The sequence below is a fragment of the Syzygium oleosum genome, unplaced genomic scaffold (assembly GCF_021117445.2).
Source record: "Syzygium oleosum isolate NSW1041296 unplaced genomic scaffold, Sole_v2.1 Sole_v2.32, whole genome shotgun sequence".
NCBI classification, from domain to species: domain Eukaryota; kingdom Viridiplantae; phylum Streptophyta; class Magnoliopsida; order Myrtales; family Myrtaceae; genus Syzygium; species Syzygium oleosum.
The window spans coordinates 295,516-320,549 of record NW_026607516.1 but is presented as its reverse complement, the minus strand read 5'-3'; the positions used below and the strand labels follow the sequence as shown (position 1 = coordinate 320,549).

Sequence of the window (25,034 nt, the reverse complement as noted above, 5' to 3'; positions counted from 1 at the left end):
GCAATGCCCACATCTGATTTACTAGATACTTTGCCAAGCGCAGGGTAACCATAAGGAGCCAAAGCTTCCCACTCGTCGCCTCAGGTTTGAGAAGCTACTATAGTTTTCCTTATCCAGCGATAACCAGTCGACACTGACGTGGAGTCTATCTTCCTCACCTAATGACCCATAAGTTTTCTCTTTATATTTTTCTTTCCGGAGAGAAGGAATATGGAGAGAATTTACGGGAAGATCTGTTCTCCGTACCGGAGAGTTCCTTACCATGACAGAATTCCTTTTTGAGAAACCACTTTATTGGCCTTTCTTCCAATTCTAAAAACAAGCAATGCCCACGTTTGGGTAAAGTGCTCTTTCTCTTTCTTGTTTTTGCTAAGGCAAGCGGTTTGCTTTACAGAAAATCGACTGTTCCTCATGCTTAAAAAAAGATCACATAAACGATAAAAATCACGTGTAAACATTTTCTTTGACGATGGAAGTATTATTCTTTGAAAGTGTTTGTTTCCAAGAAAGCATTCGTACGAAATTAGAGGAATGAGCATTGCAGGATTTACCCTTTCTTGCGCTTTTGGATAAGATCAAGAAAGCAGTGCAGACTACAGGAAAAGAAAAAAATGATGGAAGAATGACATCTTCTTACCAATGTCCAGGCTGTATGAAATCCGGGAGCTGGTTTTTCACTCTTCCTTTTTTATGTAGGGGTCGATAAAACATAGAGGAATATCATCAGGATAGATTGAGTATTGTCTATGAAATGACAGGTCAATCTTGGAATAGGAGAGACTTGTGCGGGATCAGCAAGACGTGTGTGATCTTTGACCTTGGAAATTCTCACTTGAATCACCCATCTTCGAGATGGAAGATTTGTATAGAATCATTATTTCATCTTTGTGCTTTGATTCGGGAATGTGGGAGGAGGGGAATTTCTCTCTTTTTGTCAATCTTCTTGGGTCGTTGGTACTTTGAACATTATAAGAAGTGACCATCATAACACGATATAGACATACGCATGTCATTTTATATCACACATCAATAGTAAGAGTCTCCTATGTGCACTAGGCTCTATTGAGGGAGCGAGCACACATGATCTAATAGATCATTTAATCGTTTTCACGTGTGGTGGACTAAAACTCGCACGAGACTCCGTACAGAACGTTTAGGACTTTTGGGTTAACTTACTCTGATCGTTCTGTCAAAGTTTTTACAGGGAATTTTACTCAAATCTCCTTTTGGCCATCCTCAGACACTGACTTTCACCAGAAAGTTACATCTTTTATCAAAATTCATTCACAAGACATCTCCTAGTTTTCTCTTGCTTCAGATTGTCCAAGCCCACTTTCCAAGCCATGTTGCCAACTCCTAAGCCCATTAGCTCCTGTTGAAGGCCCATGAGCCCATATTATAGGGCCCATCAGAGTTACTTCGGTTTACAATTGTTCCTTTCCCTGGGCCCCACTGTTTTTCGTAAATGGCCGTCTACTATCCGACAGCGTTCGGCTAGAGAAAAAGAAATTATCCTTTTCTATTTTTGCTGAGAAATGTACTCAATTCAAAACAAATACAAAACAACCTATTTTTTCTTGGATCCTCGATGGAATAATTATTGGGTTCATAAATTTTAAAAATATATATGATAACGTTTTCATTGGTGATTTCTGGCCAAGAAAAAGATCCTTGCAAATAATCTCCTTTAACTTCTCTAGGTCAAGCTTGAAAAGTTCACAAAATAACATCTATGCCCATACGTGAAATTGCTGAGTTTATAATGTTTTTTAGCTAGACAAACTCCAACAAATGACGTTTGTGAAGATCCAATCTCTATTCCCGAAGTATAGAAAGTCAAGGCGCATCAAATTCGCATGAAAACCAAATAGGCAAATCGTACCCCACAGCTAATCAATCAACTATGCTTCGATGCCTCGCTACGAATGAAATGTCTACTTTCCAAGAGGTTTCGAACTTTTGGATGGCAGATTGGGGTACGATTCCAGGATTCGAATTGGAATTTCAGCACCTATAATTGTGCGGAAAAAGGCAAGGAAAAGCGGGAAAAAAGGACCCCGCTGCTCATTCCTCTGTTCTCTTTTCAGAAAATCAAGAAACCAAGTGGGGTGGGGGTGGGCATCTCTCTGCAGAGTACGGACACAAGGCAGGACACGACAGAATTCGTTTTTGAGGAACCACTCCGTTGGCCTTTCTTCCAATTCCAAGGACAAGCAATGCCCGCATTTGGCTAAAGTGCCCTTGAGGGCAGTGCAGACTACAGGAAAAGAAATAAAAAATGATGGAAGAATGACATCTTATCCATGTCCAGGCTGTATGAAATCCGAGGGCTGGTTTTTCACTGTTTTTTTTTTTCTTCGCGTGGGGGGTCGATAAAACACAGTGGAATCTCATCAGGAGAGATTGAGTATTGTCTACGAAATGACAGGTCAATCTTGGAATAGGAGAAGACGGGTGCGGAATCAGCAAGACGTGTGTGATCTTTGACCTCGGAAATTCTGACTCGAATGGTGTACCATCTTTGAGATTGCAGATTTGTGTAGAATTATTATTTCGTCTTTGTGCTTTGATTTGGGAATGTGGGAGGAGGGGAATTTTTCTTTTTTTTGTCGATCTCCTTGGGTTGCTGCTACTTTCAACATCATAAGGATTGACTTCATAACATGATATAGACATGCACACGTCCTGTTATATCACATATCGATGACAATAGTCTTCTGTGTGCATGAGATCCCATCGAGGGAACGGGCAAACGTGATCCGAAAAACCATCTGATCGTTTTAGACTCTATACGGAACGTTTAAGACTTTTGGGGTAATTTACTTCAATCGTTCCGTCAAAGTTAAGTCTCCTTTTGGCCATCCTCAAACATTGACTTTCGCCAGAAAGTAACATCTTTTTATCACAATTCACGAGACATCTCCTAGTTTTCTCTTGCTTCAGATTGTCCAAGCCCACTATCCAAACCATGTTACATGAGGAGGTAACAGGCCAACTCCTAAGCCCATTAGCACATATTGAAGGCCCATGAGCCCATATAATAGGGCCCATGAGTGGTGCTCCGGTTTACAGCTGTACGTACCTTCAGAAAAGATGAAGCTAGCTTTAATTCTTTTGGCGCCTCTAGTTGGAACAAACCTGGTGTGAATGGCATTTGCTTGCTTAGCTCAAGGTTCTCTTTTTTTTTTTTTTTTTTTTTTGGTAAGGAGCTCAAGGTTCTCTTGATTTCCACACATTCCAAAATCCCAAACGAAGCATTGCATCCGATACCTTTTCATCCTCAACCCTGCCTTCCCTTGCAAATTTTCTCTATTCAGAAAGTTTATAGAATCATCGACATGTTTCGGTAGAGCCTCATTCGATCCGGGGTCGTAGCTGATTACAGATTGGGTCTGTGATCCTGCCACTGGGGTCTTGATCCTTCCTATCACCAGCAGCCGAATGGTTAAAGTTCGAGTATCAGAAACCGAGCTAGGTTGCTAAATGCTTAAGGTGAGCGAATGGATAAGAGCGGGCTCGATGAAACTGATAAAGTCATAACCATAATAAGAGGAGATGGAGAAGGGGAAGAGCTGCCGAATGCTGCAAAACAGCCCTTCACTCAAGGCGGGGCACAGTGTTCGCAAGCGTTGGGGAATAAAGAGAAAAAGCGGTCCTGGTTGTCGAGTTTAAGCATGAAGTCTGTACTGTCTCGGCCGCTGAAGTTTAGGGATTCACTGAAGAAGATGACCAAGAGCCAAAGCACAAAAATGTATCTAGAGGGAGTCCCCGATAATCCAAAGGAAGTGCAAATTGTCGGTTCCTTTCGGGAACTGCTCTTTCTCGAGGGCCATACTCCAGGGAAACAAATTAACAACGACACGCTTTTGCGGTAAGTATAAATCGTCTGTCGAGTAGGCAATAGAAGTATCACTTCTGTCATTTGGTGACCAAGTACAGACTCGTGTTAGATATAGCTATTAAAGATGGTATTTGCTGGGTTTTAACGGTACTATGTTATCTTTTCCTGTTTTCAGGTTTCTAAGAATGAGGGACTTTGATGTTTGGAAAGCAAAAGAAGTTTTTCTCAACTATCTTAAGTGGAGGGAAGACTATGGGGTCGAGGCGATTGCAAAGGCGACACTTTCTATCCTCTTTAATTGTTCTAGTATTTTTGTTTGAACATGTTCGACTTTGACTTCGTTTAAAGCAGTACACCCGAAGGTCAACTAATATGGCTTGCCTAGTCAATTCTATCTCGAGCTTTTTTAGCGCGTAGGATGCAACGGGGCCGCCTAATTTGGTCCAAATGCCACATTTTAATATGACTTGCAAGTTATTTGTTCGTCTCTTACAAGGGACTGATCTCTTTGAGATACTGCAGGAGTTCAAGTTTGAAGAGTACTCTGAGGTAAAGAAGTGTTATCCTCAGGGATATCATGGCGTTGATAGATATGGTAGGCCGATATATATCGAAAGGATTGGCATGGTGGACCTCAATTCTCTGCTGCAAGTGATTACTATAGATAGGTTGGTTAGATATCATGTATCGGAACAAGAGAAGACACAAAATCTGAGGTACCCGGCATGTTCAATTGCAGCAAAGAGGCATGTAGCGTCCACAACAAGTATTTTAGACGTTAAGGGAGTGGTAAGGACCTAATTTTCAATGAGAGTTTTGCGGAATTTGCAACAGCAATGGTTAGTCATATGAGCTTCAGTTCAATCTGTTCAAGAACATCGATATGTAGTTCCTCGCACTGCCTCAGTTCCTGAAAAATTCATACGCGTGTCGTGTGTGTTCTTGTGCCAAATATTCTTGACGGAGGATTGGTTCCCAAATTAGTGAATTCAAGTGCCTCTTGTTTCTTGCGTCTTACACGACCTCTACCGCACATTTTGATACTCGAACTTTCGGATTTATGGATTTTTCTTAGGGGATGTTGAATTTCTCAAAGCCCGCCAGATATCTCTTCATGGAGATTCAGAAAGTCGACAGTAATTACTACCCAGAGGTATGTCCGGCACTGTGTCCACTAAAAGCGAAGCCAGTGGCTATTTCAACAGATTTGTTGCTGTCTTCGGGCATCCAATACAGGGTGAATGAAAACAATTCAGTTCGATTGATCGATAGTGATTAAATGCTTATATATGGCCTTAAAAATTTTACTGCATTGTGTTAGTAATGTCATACATTCAAGTATCGATGACAAAGGTTTTACCTTTCTAAATAGATAATTTTTCAACGCAGACGTTGCATAGGCTCTTCATTGTCAATGCTGGATCCGGGTTCAAGGTGCTGTGGAAAGCCCTCAATGCTTTTCTTGATGCGCGTACATTGGTTAAGATCCGAGTGAGTGTCATTAGTCCCCATTGGTTTACACTGATTTTAGGACTCGAAAGACTGCACTAGCGAAATGTTCAGTAATATCTGTAACCTGAGCGCTCCGATTTTCTGTTATCAGGTGCTGGGATGTGACTATCTCAACGATCTCCTCGAAGTTATCGATCCTATGTATGTTCTGGTACTTGCATATTGGTGCTACATCTAGAAGGAGGAATTAATTAATTATTATGATCCTGCATACTTAAGCGGTTCATTCATCGAATGAATTACGACGAAAGAAAAGCCTGTTATATGTACACTCCTCGTTGTGCAGAAACTTGCCGAGTTTTCTGGGTGGAAATTGCACATGCTCCGACTATGGTGGTTGCTTGTTTAGCGACAAAGGACCGTGGCATAATCCAGAGATCGTAGAGATGCTTCAGGTCAGCTTTGGACATCTCAAAACCACTTCTCAATTCCGAGAAGTTTCAACCCCACAAGATAATACAATTGAATATGAGACTAACGCGATAAGTGCAGGAATTTTCATCTGCAGGAGAAGAAAACACCAATGGGATTCAAAGTGTAGTTCCTGAAGATAACTCGGTTCCTATTTCTGTAAGCAACTTTCCGTTCCAGAAATTCCAATTTTCATCATCACATTACTGGATGCTCAAACATCGGCTGAGTGACAGGAGAAATAAGATATTCTGTTGTTGACACTTCTGTCGATGAGGCCCAGTTTACTTTGCTTCAGGCTCGAACCTTGTGTTTGGATGATAACTGCGTAATAATTAGACCTCTTTTCCTCAATGAAGAGGGATTCTCAGGAGGATGCTGGAACAAAAGACGTGAACGGGACGTTCTTGCAGAAGATCCAAGCTCTGGAAGATGTCCTGGGGGACATCAAGACAGTGAGTTGTAATCGCCCTCTCATCATGAAATCGTCCGCAAACTTTTCTTTTCATCAAAGTCCTTCGCTTCCTTTGGCAAAAGCCAAAAAAAAAGAGCATTTACATATCCAAATTGTATTGATCTTCATTTGGCAGAAAATCCAAGCACTGGAAGCTGCACTCGAGAATACTAAGATGGTAACGAGTCCTGTTAATTCACAACCTCTCTGTCCCCGGCGAGTTCATGTCCTTTGTGCTCTTTCTTATCTTCCGGATCGCCTTTGACAGGTTCTGCAAGGACTATCACAGGAAATAGAAACAATGAAGACTTGAAAAAATCGGCAAGTTTACTAACACGAATTTCACCAGCCGTAATTATACTCATCTTCTCATGTTCTATTGCTATTGATTCCTGAGTTTTATTGACACCAAGATTCTCTAACATATACACTGGCCCAGTAACTCGAGAGAACGACTTCGGAAGCCATTTCTGCGTGCACCAAGTTAGTCGACTCTCCTTAATTTCTCCTTCATCTTTTCCTTAGTCCAGGGTTCTGTTTTTCTCTTCAAATGTGGATTGAATTTTGACAGGTTGTCTTGCCTTAAACTTTGTATCATGTGAATCAGTGTCCTTCTGCGGGGAGAATTCTGATGATGCAGCTGTGTTCTTGGATGGCTATCGTCAAATGCTCGTCTTTTCAACCTTAAAAGCTGCCCAAGTTTCAAAGACCAAGAGCCATTTCAAATTCCTGCAAACTTGGAGGGAGGGGAAGCTACAGAGAGAGAGAGAGAGAGAGAGAAACGCCGACCGTGATGAAAGGCGAGGCCGAAACCTCGGCCTTTCTTGATTTTCTTTTGAAATCACCTTTGGAATCAGAGTGAGAATCGACTCCATTTACGTGAGCATTGCATGGACCAAATCTCTATATAGATCGAGCCGATCGCATTCCGAGAATCTGCAAAGATCCATGCTCGTCCAGACAAGCTATTGAACATCTGGTGTCGTGGAGCTGTCACTCGCCCGTTTTTTCGGTTTTTATGGTTGCAATGATGTGTGTGGACGGATGAAGAGAGCAAGATGTGGGGGCCCCCGGCGATAGTGGGGGAAGGGGAAGGTGGGGCCCTCCCTTGATGATTTTGCTTAATCAGAAGTGGGGCCCCGGCGCATTTGATAGGGCTCCGCCTCCCACCGCCGTGTTAAGGACGCGGATGGCGGTGCCATTCAATACCCACCTTTATTTAAAAAAAAAATACCAACCTTTATTTCATCCTCAATTAATTCTAGGGTTTTGAAATTTAAAAAAAAAATATTTGGGTTCACTAAAACGTGCCTTAACGAATATCCGAGGAAAATTTGTTAATGTTTTTTTTTTCTCTCGTTATTTTGTCTTCAATCGCAATTTCTCTCTTCTTTTACTGATTTATCTTTCCTATTTTGTCAAGTAAGACTTGAGAGTGATTGATTTCAAGGTGAACTGATTCCTATGCTGGAACTAATCACTAGACCAGAAGGGCCGGTTCCTAATTTGTGGAACTGGAGAACTGGCCCACTGATTCCTGGATCGGCCCTCTCTAGAAAAACGTTGAAGGAAAAATAAAGATGAGCTCTTTTAAGTTGAAAACCAGTTCTATCTTTGTCGAATTGGCCTCGAATTGGCGACTCTCGGTTGTGCACGCTCAGGCGAAGAAAAGAACAATCACCTCGCATCAAATCTCTAATTAACTCGACGAATCCACAAGTGAAGTATAAAAACTTGAGATCCAGTGCACGATTCAAACATCGGATTTGTAAACGAGTAACAGTGAGCGAAGTACAGAAGAGTTGGCCATACCTAATGAGTGCAGTGGGTGGGGAATTGCTTGTGCGAGTGAGATCCGCCCGAATCAAGAGGAGACAATGAAGAGGAAGGAGAGGAGGAGGAGGGGGCGGCGACGGCGGCGACAGCAGTGGAGGGGGAGGAGTCAACAAAGGGGTTGGAGAAGGTGAAGGGGGCAAGGAGGAGGAGGGGGAGAAACATGACAAGGAGCTAGATCCATAGCAGCCATAGTATGCTCAAGCTCTGTCTAATTACGATTTATATATCTATGTTGGTTCGGTTTGGGTGGTACGGATGGGTGGGTTCATACATGGAACCGGGAACCACCCAAAACTGATTGGTTCGGTTCATCGGGCGATTCATTTTGCTTACCTCTAATAAGACCAACATGTAAAACTCAAGAAAAGAAACGAATTCGGAAGGAAGTCTTTCCTAACCCCTTTTTTATTCGGTGCTTGGGCCTTTGGCCTGAAAACAAATATACAAATTCCAAAATCAATTTCAAAGTCTGAAAATGTAAAAAAGATTAGAATTTTAAATACACGTACATATGCAGACACACTGTTTCTCGACTAAAAATGTCAATACTAGATCCAATCGTCTCGACTTTTAAATAACCGATTAAAGAAATCAGAATTCGTCAATACAACGCCAAAAAACTCATACCCGAGCGTTCAAGGGGCACTTCATTAATCAACTCCACGAGAAATTATTAAAAAGAATTACTATAACATCTTTTCTTCTGATATGCATAATGGATATTCGAAATTAAGTACAATATCACGAAGCATGCTTAACAAGTACCGCCGCACTATTTTTAAGCGGTTGTCATCATCATTATTATTCGATAAACACGGTTTAAATTATTTCGCCTCTCGAAACAAAAAAACATCCCCCACGAAAATGCAAAAAAAGAAGAAGAAAAAGAGGTAGAAAAAGGAGACGTCCTTAAAACAGGGCCAAGAAGTGGTTTCGCAGCAAAGCGATCCCTTCCTCATTATTCACGCACGTTCGGCCACTTATTTTAATTTCACATCAAATCTTAAACAAACCCCGCAACAAAATACTCATAAAAAAAAAGCTGAAAGAAAAAAAAACATTAACATTTTCATTTCTCCAAAAACATCAAAAACCGGCTAATTCAAAAAAACAAGCACCAATTTTACTTTGCAGTGATAATTCTGGCCCGAACTTCATTTTGTCTTAATTAAAAATACAAATTTTTACTCGAGTCCCAAATCCGGCTCCCCTTCCGTGATATGAAATTTTCAAATTGTGTGGTCAGATTTGAAATCTAAGTGAAAATTTATGATTTTTTACAAGATAAAAAAAAATTCGGATTAAAATTGCCACCCAACATAAAATTGACATTTTTTTTTTGGGAATCGGGCCAAATTAAAAACAGCATCACCGTCGCCATCTTTCCCATCTTTCTTTCCCCCGAAACCTCCAAATCTCGATCTCTCTCCTCCGGCTCTCCCTCTCCCCTTTAAGAGGAGCGAACTTTCGAGAACTTCGAAAAGGGAGGGGGCCGAAAATAAAAAAAAACCCAACCTTTTTTTTTGGTTTTTTTTTTGGGTGGTTGTTGGTTGCGCAATCTGATTCCTTCTTCCGCCATCTTTCCTTCCGACGAAGATCCCCCCCTCCCCAGCTTCGACGAATTTCCCCGACGAAGGAAGGAAGGGAAGGGAAGGAAGATGAGCACCGGCGAGCTCCTCGACATCGAGCCCTTGGAGCTCAAGTTCCCCTGTACGTTTCTCTTCCCGATCTGGGCTTCTTCGACGATTCCGTCGTTCGTGTTTCTGAGGGTTTCTTTTTTCTTTCCTTTGGTTTTTTTTTTTTTTTTTTTTCTGTGTTTTGTCGTGGGTTTTGATTTAGTCGAGCTGAAGAAGCAGATCTCGTGTTCTCTCCAGCTGTCGAACAAGACCGACAGCTACGTCGCTTTCAAGGTAACGCCTTGGCTTTTTCCCTTTCTTTTTGCTGCGAATCTCCGGGGGAAACTCGTTTGGTTGCGCCTCGGGGGAAAGACGGGTTTTGGTTTTTGGACCGTGATCCCGTGCGAAACGGGGGGCGTGGGGGCGTCGAGATTTGGCCGTCGGATTCGAATTTTGTTTATGCCCGTTTTGATGTGTTTCGTGGGTGCGAATAACGGGGAGAGAATGCCAGATGGGATGGTCATTTGGATTTTCCTGTGGCTCTGTGCGGGATGCTTTTGATGTTGAGATCTTCGTGTTTTAGGTGAAAACGACCAATCCGAAGAAATACTGCGTTCGCCCAAACACGGGGGTCGTCTTGCCTCGGTCGACATGCGATGTCATAGGTACTCGGAACCTGTCATTTCGCGGCCAAGTTCATTTGCTGTTGTGGATTCTCCATTTCGTGTCGCCCTTTTGCTTGGATTTGCGAGGCGGGCGGAATCGTTGTATGTCGCCGTGTTTTTTTATGTATTTTTTTTTTTGAGAAATGTGTCTTCGTGTAGTTACTATGCAAGCGCAAAAGGAGGCTCCTGCTGACATGCAATGCAAAGATAAATTTCTTCTACAGAGTGTGAAGGTGAATGATGGCACGACTGCAAAGGATATTACTGCTGAAATGGTGAGCTCATCGTAGCATTTGTATTGGTTCTTTTCTTTCAGTTTCCCATGTTCATGATCAAGCTGCTGAAATTACGGATTGGGGTTGCTTTAGTTCAATAAGGAGTCAGGCAATGTGGTCGAGGAATGCAAATTGCGGGTGGTTTACGTTGCGCCTCCTCAGCCACCTTCTCCAGTTCCAGAAGGATCAGAAGAAGGTTCTTCGCCAAGGGGTTCCGTGTCTGACAATGGCAACATCAATGGTTCTGAGGTGGCTTCTGTAAGTATTGAATAGTTCCGTTTAAGCTGCTGAACTTAGCTATTTTTTGCACCCAGAATAAGAAAATCGTTCGGATTATGATGTTATCCTTGGTGACTGCAGGTTACAAGATTGTATGACGAGCTTCAAGATAAATCTGTCGAGGTAAATTGTTTCTTTGTGTATAATGCTATGTGCATTGCATATGCAAACTTGGAAGCGTGCCCATATTCTGTCTGGAATTAGTTATGGTTGTATAGTGCCATTGATGTTAAATTGATGCAAACTTGGAAGCGTGCCCATATTGCTGTTGATGTTAAATCTGTTGAGGTAAATTGTTTCTTTGTGTATAATGCTATGTGCATTGCATATGCAAACTTGGAAGCGTGCCCATATTCTGTCTGGAATTAGTTATGGTTGTATATTGCTGTTGATGTTAATTGGCTTGATAAAACATCTAGTTTTGATGGATATGCATATTTGATAAATCACATTTTTAGTTGTCACCCCTCTCTTTTATCCTGTTTATTTTCGTGCAAGATGAGGTTAAGCAACTTTTTCATTATCTGTGGAGACTATAAATGTTTCCAGTGGAGTTTCAGGCGATTGCTTTGAAATTGTGTGTGAGATTTAATCTATTCGTCTCTTTCCTCCTCCTTTGCCTAATGGCTTCCCGTGTACTCACTTCTCAGACCTTACCACATAAATCGCTGTTCCTATCCTTGTCCGTTTATCACACTCTAGGGCCGATCTCTCATTGTCCTCACTCTCTTGTACCATTCTAATTCGTGTTTAAGTTCTAGTCTAACTTTAATAGCACATGACAAGCCCCGAGGAGAATTGATCACAGAAACTTGTGACACATTGCAAAAAGCAGTTTGAATTACATTTATTGTTCATATATGTCAAATGAGATAGATTTTGTAACATGAACTTTTCCAGACAAATATTGCTGACATGACATGATGTTCATTCATTGAGTGTGAGTGATTCTCTTTGTTTCATACTTGTAGCCGAGGTAAAATAACTGGGGAGAAGTAATATTACTTCTAATGCAATGGCAACTGATACAATAACCCATCTATCTTTCTATAGGTAACTTGTGCATCTTTGCTTGGCCCAAAGAAAAAAAACAAAAGAAGGACAATGCATACATCGATTTTGATCTGTGAGGAATAATGATGCTGCTATTGGATGGGAGACATTGGTTTGTTTCCTTCTTGTTAAGGACGCAAAGGAATAAGAATGATAGCAGTTCATAGTTTGGATGAAGAGCAGAAGATACCTCGTTACATAAATAGATAAAGATGGAAGATTAACATAGAAATTATGTTTTCCCTGTTAAATTTGAGTGATGGCCAACTAAATTTTTCCGGTCAAGAAGTAATAACAAAAAACTTAAGTACCAAGTGTAGATCACCGAACAAGATGTGTTGGCTTCTAAGGGAATACGTGCACTAAAAAGTTCTCAGAATTGCTCTCCCTCTAGTTCTCACGTGCTTATATTGTCTGCGTGTTGATTTATTCTACAAAAGAGATGGAAAGAGGTTTGCAGAAGGAAATGCGGTTGTGCCTTTGTTTTAAATTCCTTCCTTTTCATGATGGTGCTTGGATCGTGGGAAGTCTGACATTTCGATCCATTGGCAGGCAAGAGCTCTGATAAAAAAGTTGACAGAGGAAAAGAATAATGCTCTTCAACAAAGTAACAAGCTTCGTCAAGAACTGGTGGGTTACTTTATCTGGGACTCTGCAATTTGCTTCACTTTGCCAAATGGTTGTTTGGGTTGATGTCGTATGTTTTTGGTGATGGTGAACATTCCCAAATTTCCCCCCGCTCAAGCACAGCTAAACATTAAAGAAAGAGAAAATAGAAGGTCTAAAGAGCATTAGCCACTATTACGAACCCAAATCTCTCTCTCAAACACATGTGAACACCCATGGTTGAATACATGTACATGGCACATGCGGCGAATCTGTGTCCTTAGTTTGGTGGTTACTGTGGAATCCCAATGACCATGATATGGAAGTTAAAATGTTTGGCAGTGCAGTCTTTTTTGATTGCTTCAGGGCTCTTTAAGGCTGTGCCTCTCTGTTAAGCGTATAATCTTATAGCTCGTTGTATAGCAATTAGCGAGATCACACATAAGGCTAGACAGCCTACACTTAATTGTGCTGCTCTGTCTATATCTTTTGTTATGATCCACTGTGTCGACCTGTTATGATCTATGCCCCCGAAGGGACATTGTCTTGTAAGATCATGGGACTGACATACATTCCATTTTTCACTCAAGAATCATTGATAGTAAAAGATAAAACTCTGAAACTTTCCTGTCATCGCTTTAAATTATCTGGCCTTCTTCCTGTCCCCTTAAACATCACACTCTGCTTACTTTTTCTTTGTTATCTTTCTTTCTGGGCAGGAGCTGCTAAGGCGGGAGGGCAGCAAAAGCCAAGGCGGCATCTCGTTTATGATTGTTGTCGTTATCGGTTTGCTTGGCATCATCTTGGGGTACTTCATGAAGAAGACATAATGAGAAGTACCGGATTAAATTCTCACAATATTTTCTCTCCTGGCGTTCCTCTTTGTTTCCGATCTTCAGGGAAGGGATGACGAAAGGAAACAAAACAATGAACAAGGGGTGGTTTCTCTCCTGGCGTTCCTCTTTTGTTTTGTTTTTTCATGTTGTGAAGTTAACCAATTGAATTCAGGTGGAGTCATGGGTCTGTAGCTGCTGGAACTCGGGATCGGTAGTTAGCGAGTTCTTTTCGTTGTCGATGCATTCTTTTTTGCTGTAACTTGAAGAGGATGATTGATCGGTCTGTTTATTTTTCTCTTTTCTTTTGTTTCTTTTTTTTTGGTGGTTAGAACTTTTGGGAGATAGCTGTGAAATGTCCTGACTAGTAACTGTTAAATAAATCTATCCTTTTAATGCTCGCCTGCATCTGGCTTGCCTATATATTCATGTTGTGCTGGATCAGCTCTACTCAGCAATTGAAACGCAGGCAGAGAAAACGTTCTTGGGACAAGCTCGGGGTTTATGCGATGAGGGGTTTGCTCTTGGCCTCAACAAGGCTTCAAGCTATTGTCACGGGCAGACAGATTCTTGGCTGTGAAATAGCACGTGCGGCGGCTGGTGAACCGATAATGACATGCCAGCCTTCCTTCTAAAGATTGTTTTTAAGAGTAGTACAATGAGTTGCATTCTCACATCGGATTGTATAGCATTCAGTCTCCCGTGCGAGATATACAGAAGACTTTAGTACAATAATCAGTTTCAACCAATCTGTGCAAGGTCAATCTTGTTTTCAAAGCGCTTTAGGTTTATAACCTTTCTATTATAGAACTCTTAGTACAAAGGCCTTGATCGGTTGTATCATTTTTTTTTTATATCACTCACTCTTTACCACGATACTATGAAGTTTCATTCTTCAACTCACAAGGGTACTGGAGAATTCGATCTGTGACATTTGCCCCCATCCAATTCCGCAACGACCTCCATCAATACCACACCCTTAGGACTTATATGAATGAATGGCCAATGCTCATCCAATAGAACAAGTTACTCCGCTCCACTATTAGCTTCCCCTAATTAAAGCTGTTTGCGAATCTCCAGTTACTTATATTCTCCTTGACAAGTGTGACATTATGTGTCAACTGCGCTCCCTCAACACATTTTCTTTCGCCTACTAAGCTTCTCTGTTTCTCTTCTTGTTGGAAACGTGGTAGTAGACTTTCTCTTGAGATTTGCCTATTGATCTAGAAATGTTTTCCGTATCCAATGAGCAATTCGATTTTTTCCAATCCCCCTATTACCATCCTAGAAGCTTGACAAGAGCTGCACCTTGTCTGGGCCCTCTTTACCCCGGCGATCACTCCTCGCTCTCATAGGACCGGGTAGACCATAGGCATTGCCTGAATCACTCACCTACTGGAAGGATCTTGCTCTAATACCATTTGTCACGGGCTCTGCACAGGCTATTTCGAAGTTAAGAATTTGTTAGCTTGTGACACTATGCTTTGACTCATGGTGCTGGTTTTGCTGGTCTCTGCACACTCAATTCCAGAATCCATTGAACGTAAAAGATGATTCTAGGAGCAAAGTTTCGGTTCATATGGAGTTGAGTGTAATGCAGTTTAAAAGGAGGAGCATACATAACCACAAGAGAAAACATTGTAAAATACCCAAAACTATGCCAACAGTGATATAAATATCCCAAACCTTTTTTTTTATCACCAATATCCTCAACTCTTGTTTTGTCAGGAAAAAACACAACTTATACATGTGTGAATATATACCCTATATTTCAGTTACATTCTGAGTATATTTGTCACATTTATATAAGTTGAAGGTTTCATTATGAAACAAAAAAAGTCTTTGTGTCATAACTAGCAAGTTTAGAATTTTCAGTAATAAAAAAAAAAGATCGGGATATTTGAGTCGTACGGAGCATAATTTGAAGTTTATTATGGTATTAACCCTAATCACCATGATTTTATGATTTTAATTGCTTTATTATTCTGGGAAACTAGTAGAGAGAGAGAGAGAGAGAGAGAGAGAGAGAGAGAGAGAGAGAGAGAGAGAGCAGTTCGTCGGTCTCTCTGCTCACTCTGGAAGTTTATCCACCTCTCTCTGCATTTATATGTCATCACCTCGCTTCGCTTCCACGTATATCTCCGCATAAAGCAAGGACCGCCGCCGGAAACAAACCACCCCACGATCATCGAATTGTGCAGCCATGGCGTCCCCGCTCGCTCTCAGGAGGGCTCTTGCCTCCGCCGTCTCCAGCAGCAAGCTCGCGAGCCCGGTCCGGTCGGCTTCGGTGGCTCCGTTTCTGACGCCGGCACGCTCCTTCAACACCGACGCTCGGATGACAAGAGTCGACGACGACGGAAGCAAAGCCGTCGACGTCGACCGGACCGCCCCCGACCGCTCCGTGTCCCGCCGCCGTGATCGCTCCCTCGCTCCTTTCTCTGGTGCTAAATTGACCCTCTTCTCGCTCGCCTGCTTTCGTTTTATTTCCGTCAACTTGACGTTGGATTTGATAGTTTGTATTTTCTCTGCTGTAATGTTCTGGGGTCATTTTCCGTAGTGTAAAGTGGTCACTTATCAGAAATCCTTCTTGGTGCTTCAAGTTTTGGTGCTCTTACTCTGTTTCCTCACGTTGTTGCTTCAGGAAGAGAGTGAGATTTTTCTAAATCGTCAGGAATCTAGTATTTTAGTATTCAATTGTCATGGAAAACTATGTTTGCTCATGAGCAAAACTTTGCTAATTGATTTGTGCTGATGAACGGTTCGATTATGGTGGTGGTTCAGACGTGTTCGATCCCTTCTTTCCCCCGAGGAGCTTCAGCCAAGTCCTGAACCTCATGGACCAGCTGATGGAGGACCCGTTCCAAGCATCCCGCGGTGGCGGGTCGAGGAGAGGGTGGGACGTGAAGGAGGACGACAAGGCCCTCAAGCTCCGGGTCGACAGGCCCGGGCTGAGCAAGGAGGACGTGAAGGTGGCGGTGGAGCAGAACACCCTGATCATCCGGGGAGAAGGCGGGGAGCTGGAGGCGGGTGACAGGGACGAGGGGAGCGTGCGGAGGTACTCCGGCAGGATCGACCTGCCCCCGAACCTGTACAAGATGGACGAGATAAAGGCGGAGATGAGGAACGGAGTGCTGAAGGTGGTGGTGCCCAACGCGCAGGAAGGAGAGAGGAAGGATGTGTTGGAGGTTCAGGTGGAGTAAAGGCAGCAAGTGTATGCTCGTGCGCGCATAGGTTTGAATGTAACAGTGTAATGTCCTTTAACTTTGTATTATAAGTTTTAAGAATAATAAAGACAGCGAGCGATATTAAACAGCGGACAAAGTAAGCATCTCATCGACAGACCATTTTAGCCGACCAGATCGAACAACTCTTGTTTCCCGCATACCAATTGACGATTTCTCTGAAACCATTCTGCAGAATCCCATGAAGCACATCGCTAAAGGTCTCGCCTTTACGCATTTGCAGGGCAAGACTGGGCTGGACCCAGTGAAATCCCAAGGCGTACCGAACTCAGAAACATTGCATACATCCACTCAATTTCAAGCGAAGCTTGTACACAGGATCGATCTGCCACTCTCTCTCACACCACTCGTATCTCTTTGAGATTCAGGACCCATCATCATCCACAATCGCATACTATATCGAATCGATAAAATCAACGCTATACTAAAGAACACCAAAAAGAAAGAATAAGGAAACGAAAACCGGGCAATTCTTGAACGACATCTCGATCCTAATCGTCGGCGTCGTCCCTCTTCTTGGGCTTCCGATAAGTCTCTTCGATGTGCTTGGCGATGAGAAGGCCGGTCCCCGTGAGCTTCTTGATGTTGGGCACGTTGTAGTTCTGCGCCACGTAGACGCCGAAGGCCGTCCCCACGAAGAACGAGAAGCAGCTCCTGATCAATCCCATCTTCTTCGCAGCAGCTCGCGGATCTCGCCTCAAGGGAGCCGAAAACGCTTCTCTTTGGCTCGCCAGCAGGCGAAAGAGCGGCGCGAGCTCCCGGTGCTGCGGGGGACTGGTGGTGGCGGCGGCGGCGGCGGCGTCCGATCCGACGGAGGAGAGCGATGCGGAGGGGGGGTTCTTATGGTGGGTTGCGACTTGTTGCCCACGGGATACTCTGCGTTTGACCTGACCCGTTTCCCAAGGGGAGCGACCTCATTGGGTTGTTCAGTGGGCCGCTCGGGCTCGGGCTCGGGCCGGGCTTAACGGGAAATTTGCGGGCCTAATGATCGGGCTGGACGGGGTGGGCTTTGGGCTGTGTTCAGGTGAATCGGGCTCGAAAATAGTGTTTGGGACTCAAAGGAAGGGAAAATTGTCTGAAAAGTTTTAAACCTATTGCTCTTTTACTAATTCAATCCTAAACCTTTTCATTGTGCCAATTTAATCCTAAACCTTTTCACATTTTGCCAATTGAGTTTATCCGGATTTGCAATTTTGGAAATCTGAAATTGCGTGAAGGCGGGATTTTTTTTTTTTGGGTTGGTTTCTAGGAGTTGAAAAATTTTTAATAATTTTTTCTTTCATTTTTTTTTCTTCCCTTCTTCTGTTAGTCGGTTGCCGAGTCTTAGCGATGGCCAATGATCGGCTAGAGGCAAGGGTTAGCGAGGTTAACCTTGGGCAAGCCTTGCCTAACCATGTTGTCGTTGGCCGACTCAGGAGCTTCGCCGTAGGGGAGGTCAAGCCGAGGCCCAGCGATTGGCCAAAGGAAGAAGGGAAGAAAAAAAAGAAAGGGAAAGACAAGAAAATAAGGAAAAAATAAAATAAAAAATTTGAAAAATAATAAAATATTATTAAAAATTGTTCACGTTAACGTCGGTTGTGTCACATAGAACGGCTAGTGTCAACGTCATCGATTTCTAGCCAAAATTGGCTGGATTGACTCAATTGACAAAACGTAAAAATGTTTAGGATTCAATTGACATAATTAAAAGGTTTAAAACTAAATTGATAAAAATGCAATGGGTTTAGGACTTTTTGGACAATCTTCCCCTTATCGCGTGTAAATATCCTAAATCATGCAAGATACTTCCCTCAACGTCTTGATCAAGTTTGACCGTCGATTGATGATTGAGGTTTGGTTGAGATACCGAAATGAGTATTTGCATAAAGATGATTAAATGCAAATTCATGTCAAAACAATACGAGATTCTTCCAGGAAACGACTCATTTGATTTTGCTATTCACAAATAATAACGTGACAATAATTTTGTTTGGAAAAAAATTACTTTGTCAGCTTTGAACTTATTTTAAGGATGCCAATTCGGTCATAAACTTTTTGAATTTACCAATTTAATTCTAAATTTTCGTGCGAATTTCCAATGTAATCATTCTAGTCAATTTTTGTCAAAAATTCCCGACCATGATGTTCCAGCCATCGTCGGCCTTCTTACGTGGCACACCGTCATTCATCTAATAGATTTATGACCGATTGGACAATTTCCTCCCATATAATTTGACTTATTTCAAAATTGAAGCCTAGTTAGTGGCTGCATTTAGGCAGGCCCTCGTACGTACCACATCCACAATGGCCACGTCTCCCTTAAGGTCTAGACACGACCACGCATGAGACGCTGTCACATTGTCCATCGACATACCCACAGACACGATACAAACATGCAAGGAACACTAGTTGTCACAAATGAAATGTGGGAGCAACATGAATCTCTTTCGTTAAGAAGTTGCACCAATGAGGGAAAGAGACACAATTCAGAAAATCTGTCTGCCAACTGCATAGCCTCTCAATTTCCCCATGAACTCACTAAATGAATCGATCTCAAATTTTGGCTTTCCTTAGTCAAATAGAAGAAGAGCAAATCATCACTCTGGGTTACATCAAATAAGCATATCAAAATGTATTTCCACGTTAGCTTCATTTGCAGGAGATTTTAGTTTCACTTCAACTTCCTTCAAGCAAGTCGATCACAACTACTGTTGTTAAGGTGTGCGTTTGATGGGGGTGAGGCAGAAGAGTCCTACGTTAGAGATGTGATGTAATATGGAGTGGTTAATATATCGTAGTTGGCCATAACTTATTGACTTAAATTTATGAGCGAATGATGAGTTTGACATGATATGTCGACGAGCCCTCATTTGAGCTTTCTCTTGGTGGCAACACTCTCGATACGTATCAATGTACAAAAGGAATCTCGAATGTGACTCCCTAATCGAGGTGGTGGATGGTGTCTCCCGGCATCCTGTCGAACTCAGCCGGGTCAAGGCGATTGAGGTAGGGTTTGAAGGGCAAATGCTGCTCCTCACCAACATCCATCAAAACTTGGCCGGGCTTGTTGTCGGCTAAGTTCGTATATATCAGAAATTAAAATCAAGCGTTAGGAAAACTGACCTGAAAGCAGTACAACCAAATAAGCAAAATGTTGATCCGAGCCCAACGAATTAACGTCGTGTCCTTAAGACGAATTTGGCCCCTCAATCGGTACGAGGATATTGGACAATCGTCTCCCAGGATAGAACGGATCTCGTTCCTCCGAGCGGTACGTATCCGGAGGACCGCAACGAACGCAATTTTGCGAACAATCGCACGAAATGACAAATGATGAAGAATGAGAGAGCCGTGAAGTGCCGCGAAAATATGAAATGCCAAGAGCACTTTTTCGGTCATGTATGAATGAATAGTCATCAAGGAATTTCGGATATAGAAGGATGAAACCGAAGAGTCACCAACCGAACAATTTTGTTCGGTCATGTGAATAATCACGAGCCGAGCCTTAAACCGGTTTGGTTCGTGAAATGAAGCCGAAGAGGCTTCGATTTTCGTTCGGGCGAACGAACCTCACGAACAGACATGTTTGTTTGTCCAAAAATAAATAAATAAATAAATAATTTCTAAACAACGTGTCTTCGAAAACTAAAAAATAAAAAACCGATAGAGAGTGGACCGGAACCGAACCGAGCCGAGCCGGCCGGACGGACGGCGGCGGCGGCGCGCGCGGAGGTGGACCGACCTAGCTTGACGTAGGTCCTCTCTCTTCCACAAAAGTGGGGTACCCCTTGGGGCCCAAACCCATTTGTGAGGCTCAACTATTTGAACCCATCTTCCATCTCTCTTCTACCCTATGTGGGACACTTTCACCCACACACTTCTCATTCATTCTATGGGATTTTGGTTCCAAAATCCCAACAATCCCCCACATGAATGAGAAGTTCGGATATCATGACTCTTTGTGTATGCATGAGATGCAATGTGCGATTATTCCATGAGAAAACGTTGCATCGGGATAAGTAGTACGAGACCTTGAACTTTCCTTAGTGAAACCTATCTGGACTTACTCGTCAATCATAGACTTGATGTCTTTGAACTGTCGACCTTTGGTGTAAGCCTAGACAATAGAAATCACACAAGCTGTTTCTCGAACAAAATTGGTTCTCACCGTTGTGTTCGTTTTGCCATGAACACCGCTCGGTCTCATGAGTGTTTTAGAGAATTCGGCCTTTTCAATTCTCACGAAGCGGCCCTCACTTCACACTCACATAGGTGATTTCGAACATATAGTATATCACATACTCAATTCGGAATCATTAAAAGCTTTTGCTTAACCTTCACATATTAGTACTTGTCTTCATCGGGGAATGAGTAAAAATTTAACAAGACTCTACACTGTCTTCATAACTTAGTTGTCCCTTTGAACCTAGATCTTGGGATCTCCAGTCAACTAGGTAGGGTTTCCGCTATGATGACTTGTTTATAGGCCTTAAACCCATTCCCCTTGATGTTTTTGCAACCATCTCTCCAGCTTAGGCCTTTTGTCAATGGATCCGCAATATTATCTTTTGACTTCACATAGTCAATGGTGATAATTCCACTAGAGAGAAGTTGTCTTACTTGTGTCATGTCTTCGACGTATGTGTCGAGACTTACCGTTATACATGACATTCCTTGCTCTTCCTATTGCCGCTTGAGCTGTCACAATGTATACATACAATGGGCACTGGTTTAGGCCAATTAGGAATATCTTCCAAGAAATTTCGAAGCCACTCGCTTCTTCACCGCTTTATCCAAAGCAATAAATTCGATTCCATAGTGGATCTAGCAATACAAGTTTGTTTGGATGATTTCCAAGACACTGCCGCTCCCCAAGTGTGAATACATATCCACTTGTCGATTTTGTGTCTTTAGTGCCGGTTATCCAATTTGCATCACAAGATCCTTCAAGTACCTTGGATATTCGTGTAATGCAAAGCATAATCTTGAGTATGCTTTAAGTAGCCCAATAAACGTTTCATTGCTTTCCAATGATTTTCATTTGGACTAACTGTAAATCGACTTAGCTTGCTAACCGCACAAGCTATGTCCGGCCTAGTACGAGTTCATGACATACATTAAACCCTAGTATACTAGCATACTCATTTTGAGCCTTACTTTCACCAAGTATTCTTCGAAAGATGTAAATTAACATCTATAAGAGTCTTTACCGGTACAATATCTAGATTCTTGCACTTTCCAAGAATCGTCTCAATATAATGGGATTGTGATAGAGTTAATCCTCCATTTGTTTTATGGATTTTAACTCCTAAAATAACATCTGCAACCCCCATATCTTTCATATCAAATTTACTTGTGAGCATGCGTTTGGTCGCCTTAACAACCTCACTATCGCTGCCCATTATAAGCATGTCATCTACATATAAGCACAAAATGGCAAAACCATTATGAGTGTTCTTAACATATACACATTTATCACACTCATTGATCTTGAAACCATTCGACAACATGACTTGGTCGAATTTAGCATGCCATTGTTTCGGTGCTTGTTTCAATCCATAGAGTGACTTGATAAGCCGACATACTTTCTTCTCTTGACTTGGAACAATGAACCCTTCGGGTTGTTCCAAATATATTTCTTCTTCCAAATCTCCGTTTAAGAAGGCCGTCTTAACATCCATTTGATGGATTTCAAGCTTATACACCGCTGCTATGGCAATTAGCATCCTTATGGATGTAATTCTAGTAACAATGAATAAGTATCAAAATAATCAAGACCTTCTCGTTGCTTGTATCCTTTTACTACAAGCCTAGCCTTATATTTATCAATAGCACCATCCACTTTCATTTTCCTCTTGAAAATCCACTTACATTGTAGTGGTTTATTACCAGGAGGAAGGTCAACCAATTCCCATGTATGGTTTGACAAGATGGATTCAACTTCACTATTGATAGCTTCTTTCCGAACGGGGCTTACAGCGAAGTCATGACTTCTTTGAATGTCCGAGGCTCATTCTCTAACGAGATACGTGAAGAAATCGAGTCCAAAAGACGTGGAAGTCCTTTGTCTTTTACTACGTCTAGGTTCATCCTCAATTGGATCATTTCTAGATATAGTATCTCGAGACCTCTTATTATTATCAATTGGCTCATATACTATGTTATACGGAAATATATTTTCAAAGAACGAAGCGTCCCTTGATTCAATTATCGTATTAACATGTATATCCGGGATCTCGACTTGTGAACAAGAAAACGATATGCATTGCTATTCGAGCATATCCGAGATAAAAACACAATCAACGTCTTTGGCCCTATCTTAACCTTTTAGGCTTAGGAACCGCAACCTTAGCCAAACACCCCACACTTTGAGATAATTCAAGTTAGGCAATCTGCCTTTCCATTTCTCATAGGGAGTTTGTTGTGTTTTTCGTCAGGGCACTCTATTTAAAATAAAATTCGCCGTCAAAACAGCTTCCCCCAAATTCTGTGGTAAACCGGAACTATTCAACAATGCATTCATTGTTTCCTTTAAAGACCGGTTTTCCTTTCTGCCACTCCATTAGATTGCGGCGTATAAGGAGGAGTCATTTGGTGAACGATACCAAACTCAGTACAAATTTCCTCAAAAGGAAATTCATATTCACCTCCTCTGTCACTTCTTATCATTTTAACTTTCTTATTCAATCGAGTTTCAACTTCGGACTTATAAATTCTAAAAGCATTCACAGCCTCATCTTTGCTACTAAGCAAATAAACATAACAATACCTCGAGCAGTCATCTATAAATGTGATAAAATACTTATTACCACCTCTTGACGGTATTGATTTCATATCGCATATATCGTGTGTATTAAATCTAAAGGTTCGAGACTCTATTGTTCGTGTAATCGTAATGAAAAGGAGGCTTAGAAAATTTAGATTCAACACACACTTGGCATTTCTCACTAGAACATTCGAATTTTGGCAATAATCCCATGTTCATTAATTTCTTTATCGACTTATAGTTAACGTGTCCTAATCTATCATGCCATAAATTAGAGACTCAAGCACATAAGCGAAACAGCTTTATTCATAACATCATTGGGTACAACAATCATTACATTTAACTTGAAAAGACCATCACCGAGGTAACCCTTTCCTACATACATCTCATTCTTGGAGAGTACAAACTTATCGGATACAAAAACCAACTTGAAGCCATTCTTGCTAAGAAGAGATCCGGACACTAAATTCTTGCGTATGTCCGCACATGTAGCACATTATTTAGTGTCACAACTTTCCCGATGTCATCTTTAGAGCAACCTTTCCAACACCTTCAACCTTAGAGGTCGATGAATTACCCATGTAGAGTTTTTCATCACCTTCCATAGGCATGTAAGATGAGAACATTGATTTATTGGCGCAAATATGACGAGTTGCTCCAAGATATCAATCCACCACTCCTTGGGATTTCCCACCATATTACACTCGGATATCATGGCGTTAGATTGATATCATCAACACCATTGGAAATTTCTTCCACCACATTAGCTTTGAGTTTTACGTCTTTTCTTGGCTCTGCTGATCTTTGGCTCGATGTCCAGGACTTGCCACGGTTGAAGCACTTGCCAACGAACTTCTTCGGGCCTTGGGTGAATCCCTCTCCGAGACTTGCTAGTCATTTTTCTCTTCTTGTTGGGTTTTGATCCTTCTTCAACAACATTGACCCTTGAGACCGCCAAATTGCTTGCCAACTTTCTTTCGGAATTTCTATTGTCTTCCTCTATCCTCAACCGAACAATCAAGTCTTCAAGTGACAACTCCTTTCTCTTGTGTTTGAGATAATTCTTGAAATCTCTCCAGGATGGTGGCAATTTTTCAATGAATGCAGCCACTTGAAATGTCTCACTTAGAGTCATTCCTTCAGCATGAATATCATGCATAATCACTTGAAGCTCTTGAACCTGACTTAAGACGGTCTTTGAATCAACCATCTTGAAGTCCAGAAATTTACCGACAATGAATTTCTTCAATCCGGCATCTTCGGTTTTGTATTTCTTGTCCAGACTATCCCATAACTCTTTAGCCGTTTTTAGCGGACTATATACGTTATAGAGAGTATTGTCCAGGACCGTTGAGGACATAGTTGCGACACGGGAAGTCGAATGATTCCATGCGTCCACAACAGCAAGCTTTTCTTTATTTGTCTCTCCAACGTCCAATTTAGGACCATCCTCATTGAGGAATCTAGCCAAGTTCAAGGTCGTGAGATAGAACAACATCTTTTGTTGCCATCTCTTGAATTCCGTACCATTGAACTTTTCCGGCTTTTCTCCGTGATTCGAACAGGATTAACCGAAGTTGAAGCCATTTCTGAAATATAAACACATACCATATTCACGAATGAATTGAAAATTTCTAATATGAACAATATTCGAAAAATTCGTTAA

At 41.9% G+C, this 25,034-nt stretch overlaps 4 protein-coding genes across 6 annotated transcripts in view; 3 read left to right on the top strand and 1 right to left on the bottom strand.

Annotated features, from left to right (window-relative positions):
- The window catches only part of LOC115686474 (vesicle-associated protein 1-1-like), a 69,974-nt gene extending 56,185 nt beyond the window's left edge, over nucleotides 1-13,789 (top strand). Inside the window, exons 2-9 of one of the 3 annotated variants that reach the window (XM_056304478.1) lie at nucleotides 9,699-9,764; nucleotides 9,894-9,964; nucleotides 10,254-10,335; nucleotides 10,495-10,610; nucleotides 10,704-10,868; nucleotides 10,971-11,012; nucleotides 12,495-12,572; nucleotides 13,268-13,789. In XM_056304478.1, the coding sequence (XP_056160453.1) occupies nucleotides 9,713-9,764; nucleotides 9,894-9,964; nucleotides 10,254-10,335; nucleotides 10,495-10,610; nucleotides 10,704-10,868; nucleotides 10,971-11,012; nucleotides 12,495-12,572; nucleotides 13,268-13,378 (717 nt within the window). In that variant the 5' untranslated portion in view covers nucleotides 9,699-9,712 and the 3' untranslated portion in view covers nucleotides 13,379-13,789. Of the gene's footprint in view, nucleotides 1-9,678; nucleotides 9,765-9,893; nucleotides 9,965-10,253; nucleotides 10,336-10,494; nucleotides 10,611-10,703; nucleotides 10,869-10,970; nucleotides 11,013-12,494; nucleotides 12,573-13,267 lie in introns of those variants that run through there. The other 2 variants (XM_056304477.1, XM_056304479.1) reach the window with 2 other exon arrangements.
- On the top strand, nucleotides 3,216-7,463 carry LOC115686469 (phosphatidylinositol/phosphatidylcholine transfer protein SFH11). Its single transcript, XM_056304480.1, has 9 exons — nucleotides 3,216-3,871; nucleotides 4,017-4,116; nucleotides 4,364-4,630; nucleotides 4,917-4,994; nucleotides 5,231-5,332; nucleotides 5,445-5,494; nucleotides 5,640-5,748; nucleotides 5,846-5,923; nucleotides 6,124-7,463. The coding sequence occupies exons 1-9, from the start codon at nucleotides 3,501-3,503 to the stop codon at nucleotides 6,481-6,483; spliced, it is 1,515 nt and encodes a 504-aa protein (XP_056160455.1). The 5' UTR covers nucleotides 3,216-3,500; the 3' UTR covers nucleotides 6,484-7,463.
- A 1,640-nt stretch (nucleotides 13,790-15,429) lies between the features above and the next one.
- Nucleotides 15,430-16,725, top strand: LOC115686470 (small heat shock protein, chloroplastic-like). Its single transcript, XM_030611780.2, has 2 exons — nucleotides 15,430-15,822; nucleotides 16,163-16,725. Exons 1-2 carry the CDS (start codon nucleotides 15,585-15,587, stop codon nucleotides 16,579-16,581), a joined length of 657 nt encoding a protein of 218 aa, XP_030467640.2. The 5' UTR covers nucleotides 15,430-15,584; the 3' UTR covers nucleotides 16,582-16,725.
- Nucleotides 16,726-16,839: 114 nt separating this feature from the next.
- LOC115686473 (uncharacterized) lies at nucleotides 16,840-17,475 on the bottom strand. Its single transcript, XM_030611787.2, has one exon. It carries the CDS (start codon nucleotides 17,289-17,291, stop codon nucleotides 17,115-17,117), a length of 177 nt encoding a protein of 58 aa, XP_030467647.1. The 5' UTR covers nucleotides 17,292-17,475; the 3' UTR covers nucleotides 16,840-17,114.
- Nucleotides 17,476-25,034: the final 7,559 nt, after the last annotated feature.

Excerpts from the sequence above, each read along its gene's own strand:
- LOC115686469 (XM_056304480.1), top strand. The coding sequence starts at position 3,501 with ATGGATAAGAGCGGGCTCGATGAAACTGATAAAGTCATAACCATAATA. Across the intron at positions 4,117-4,363 it reads GGGTCGAGGCGATTGCAAAG|GAGTTCAAGTTTGAAGAGTA; the intron begins GCGACACTTTCT and ends GAGATACTGCAG. Across the intron at positions 5,495-5,639 it reads CTCGAAGTTATCGATCCTAT|AAACTTGCCGAGTTTTCTGG; the intron begins GTATGTTCTGGT and ends CTCGTTGTGCAG.
- LOC115686470 (XM_030611780.2), top strand. The coding sequence starts at position 15,585 with ATGGCGTCCCCGCTCGCTCTCAGGAGGGCTCTTGCCTCCGCCGTCTCC. Across the intron at positions 15,823-16,162 it reads CTCCCTCGCTCCTTTCTCTG|ACGTGTTCGATCCCTTCTTT; the intron begins GTGCTAAATTGA and ends GTGGTGGTTCAG.
- LOC115686473 (XM_030611787.2), bottom strand. The coding sequence starts at position 17,291 with ATGGGATTGATCAGGAGCTGCTTCTCGTTCTTCGTGGGGACGGCCTTC.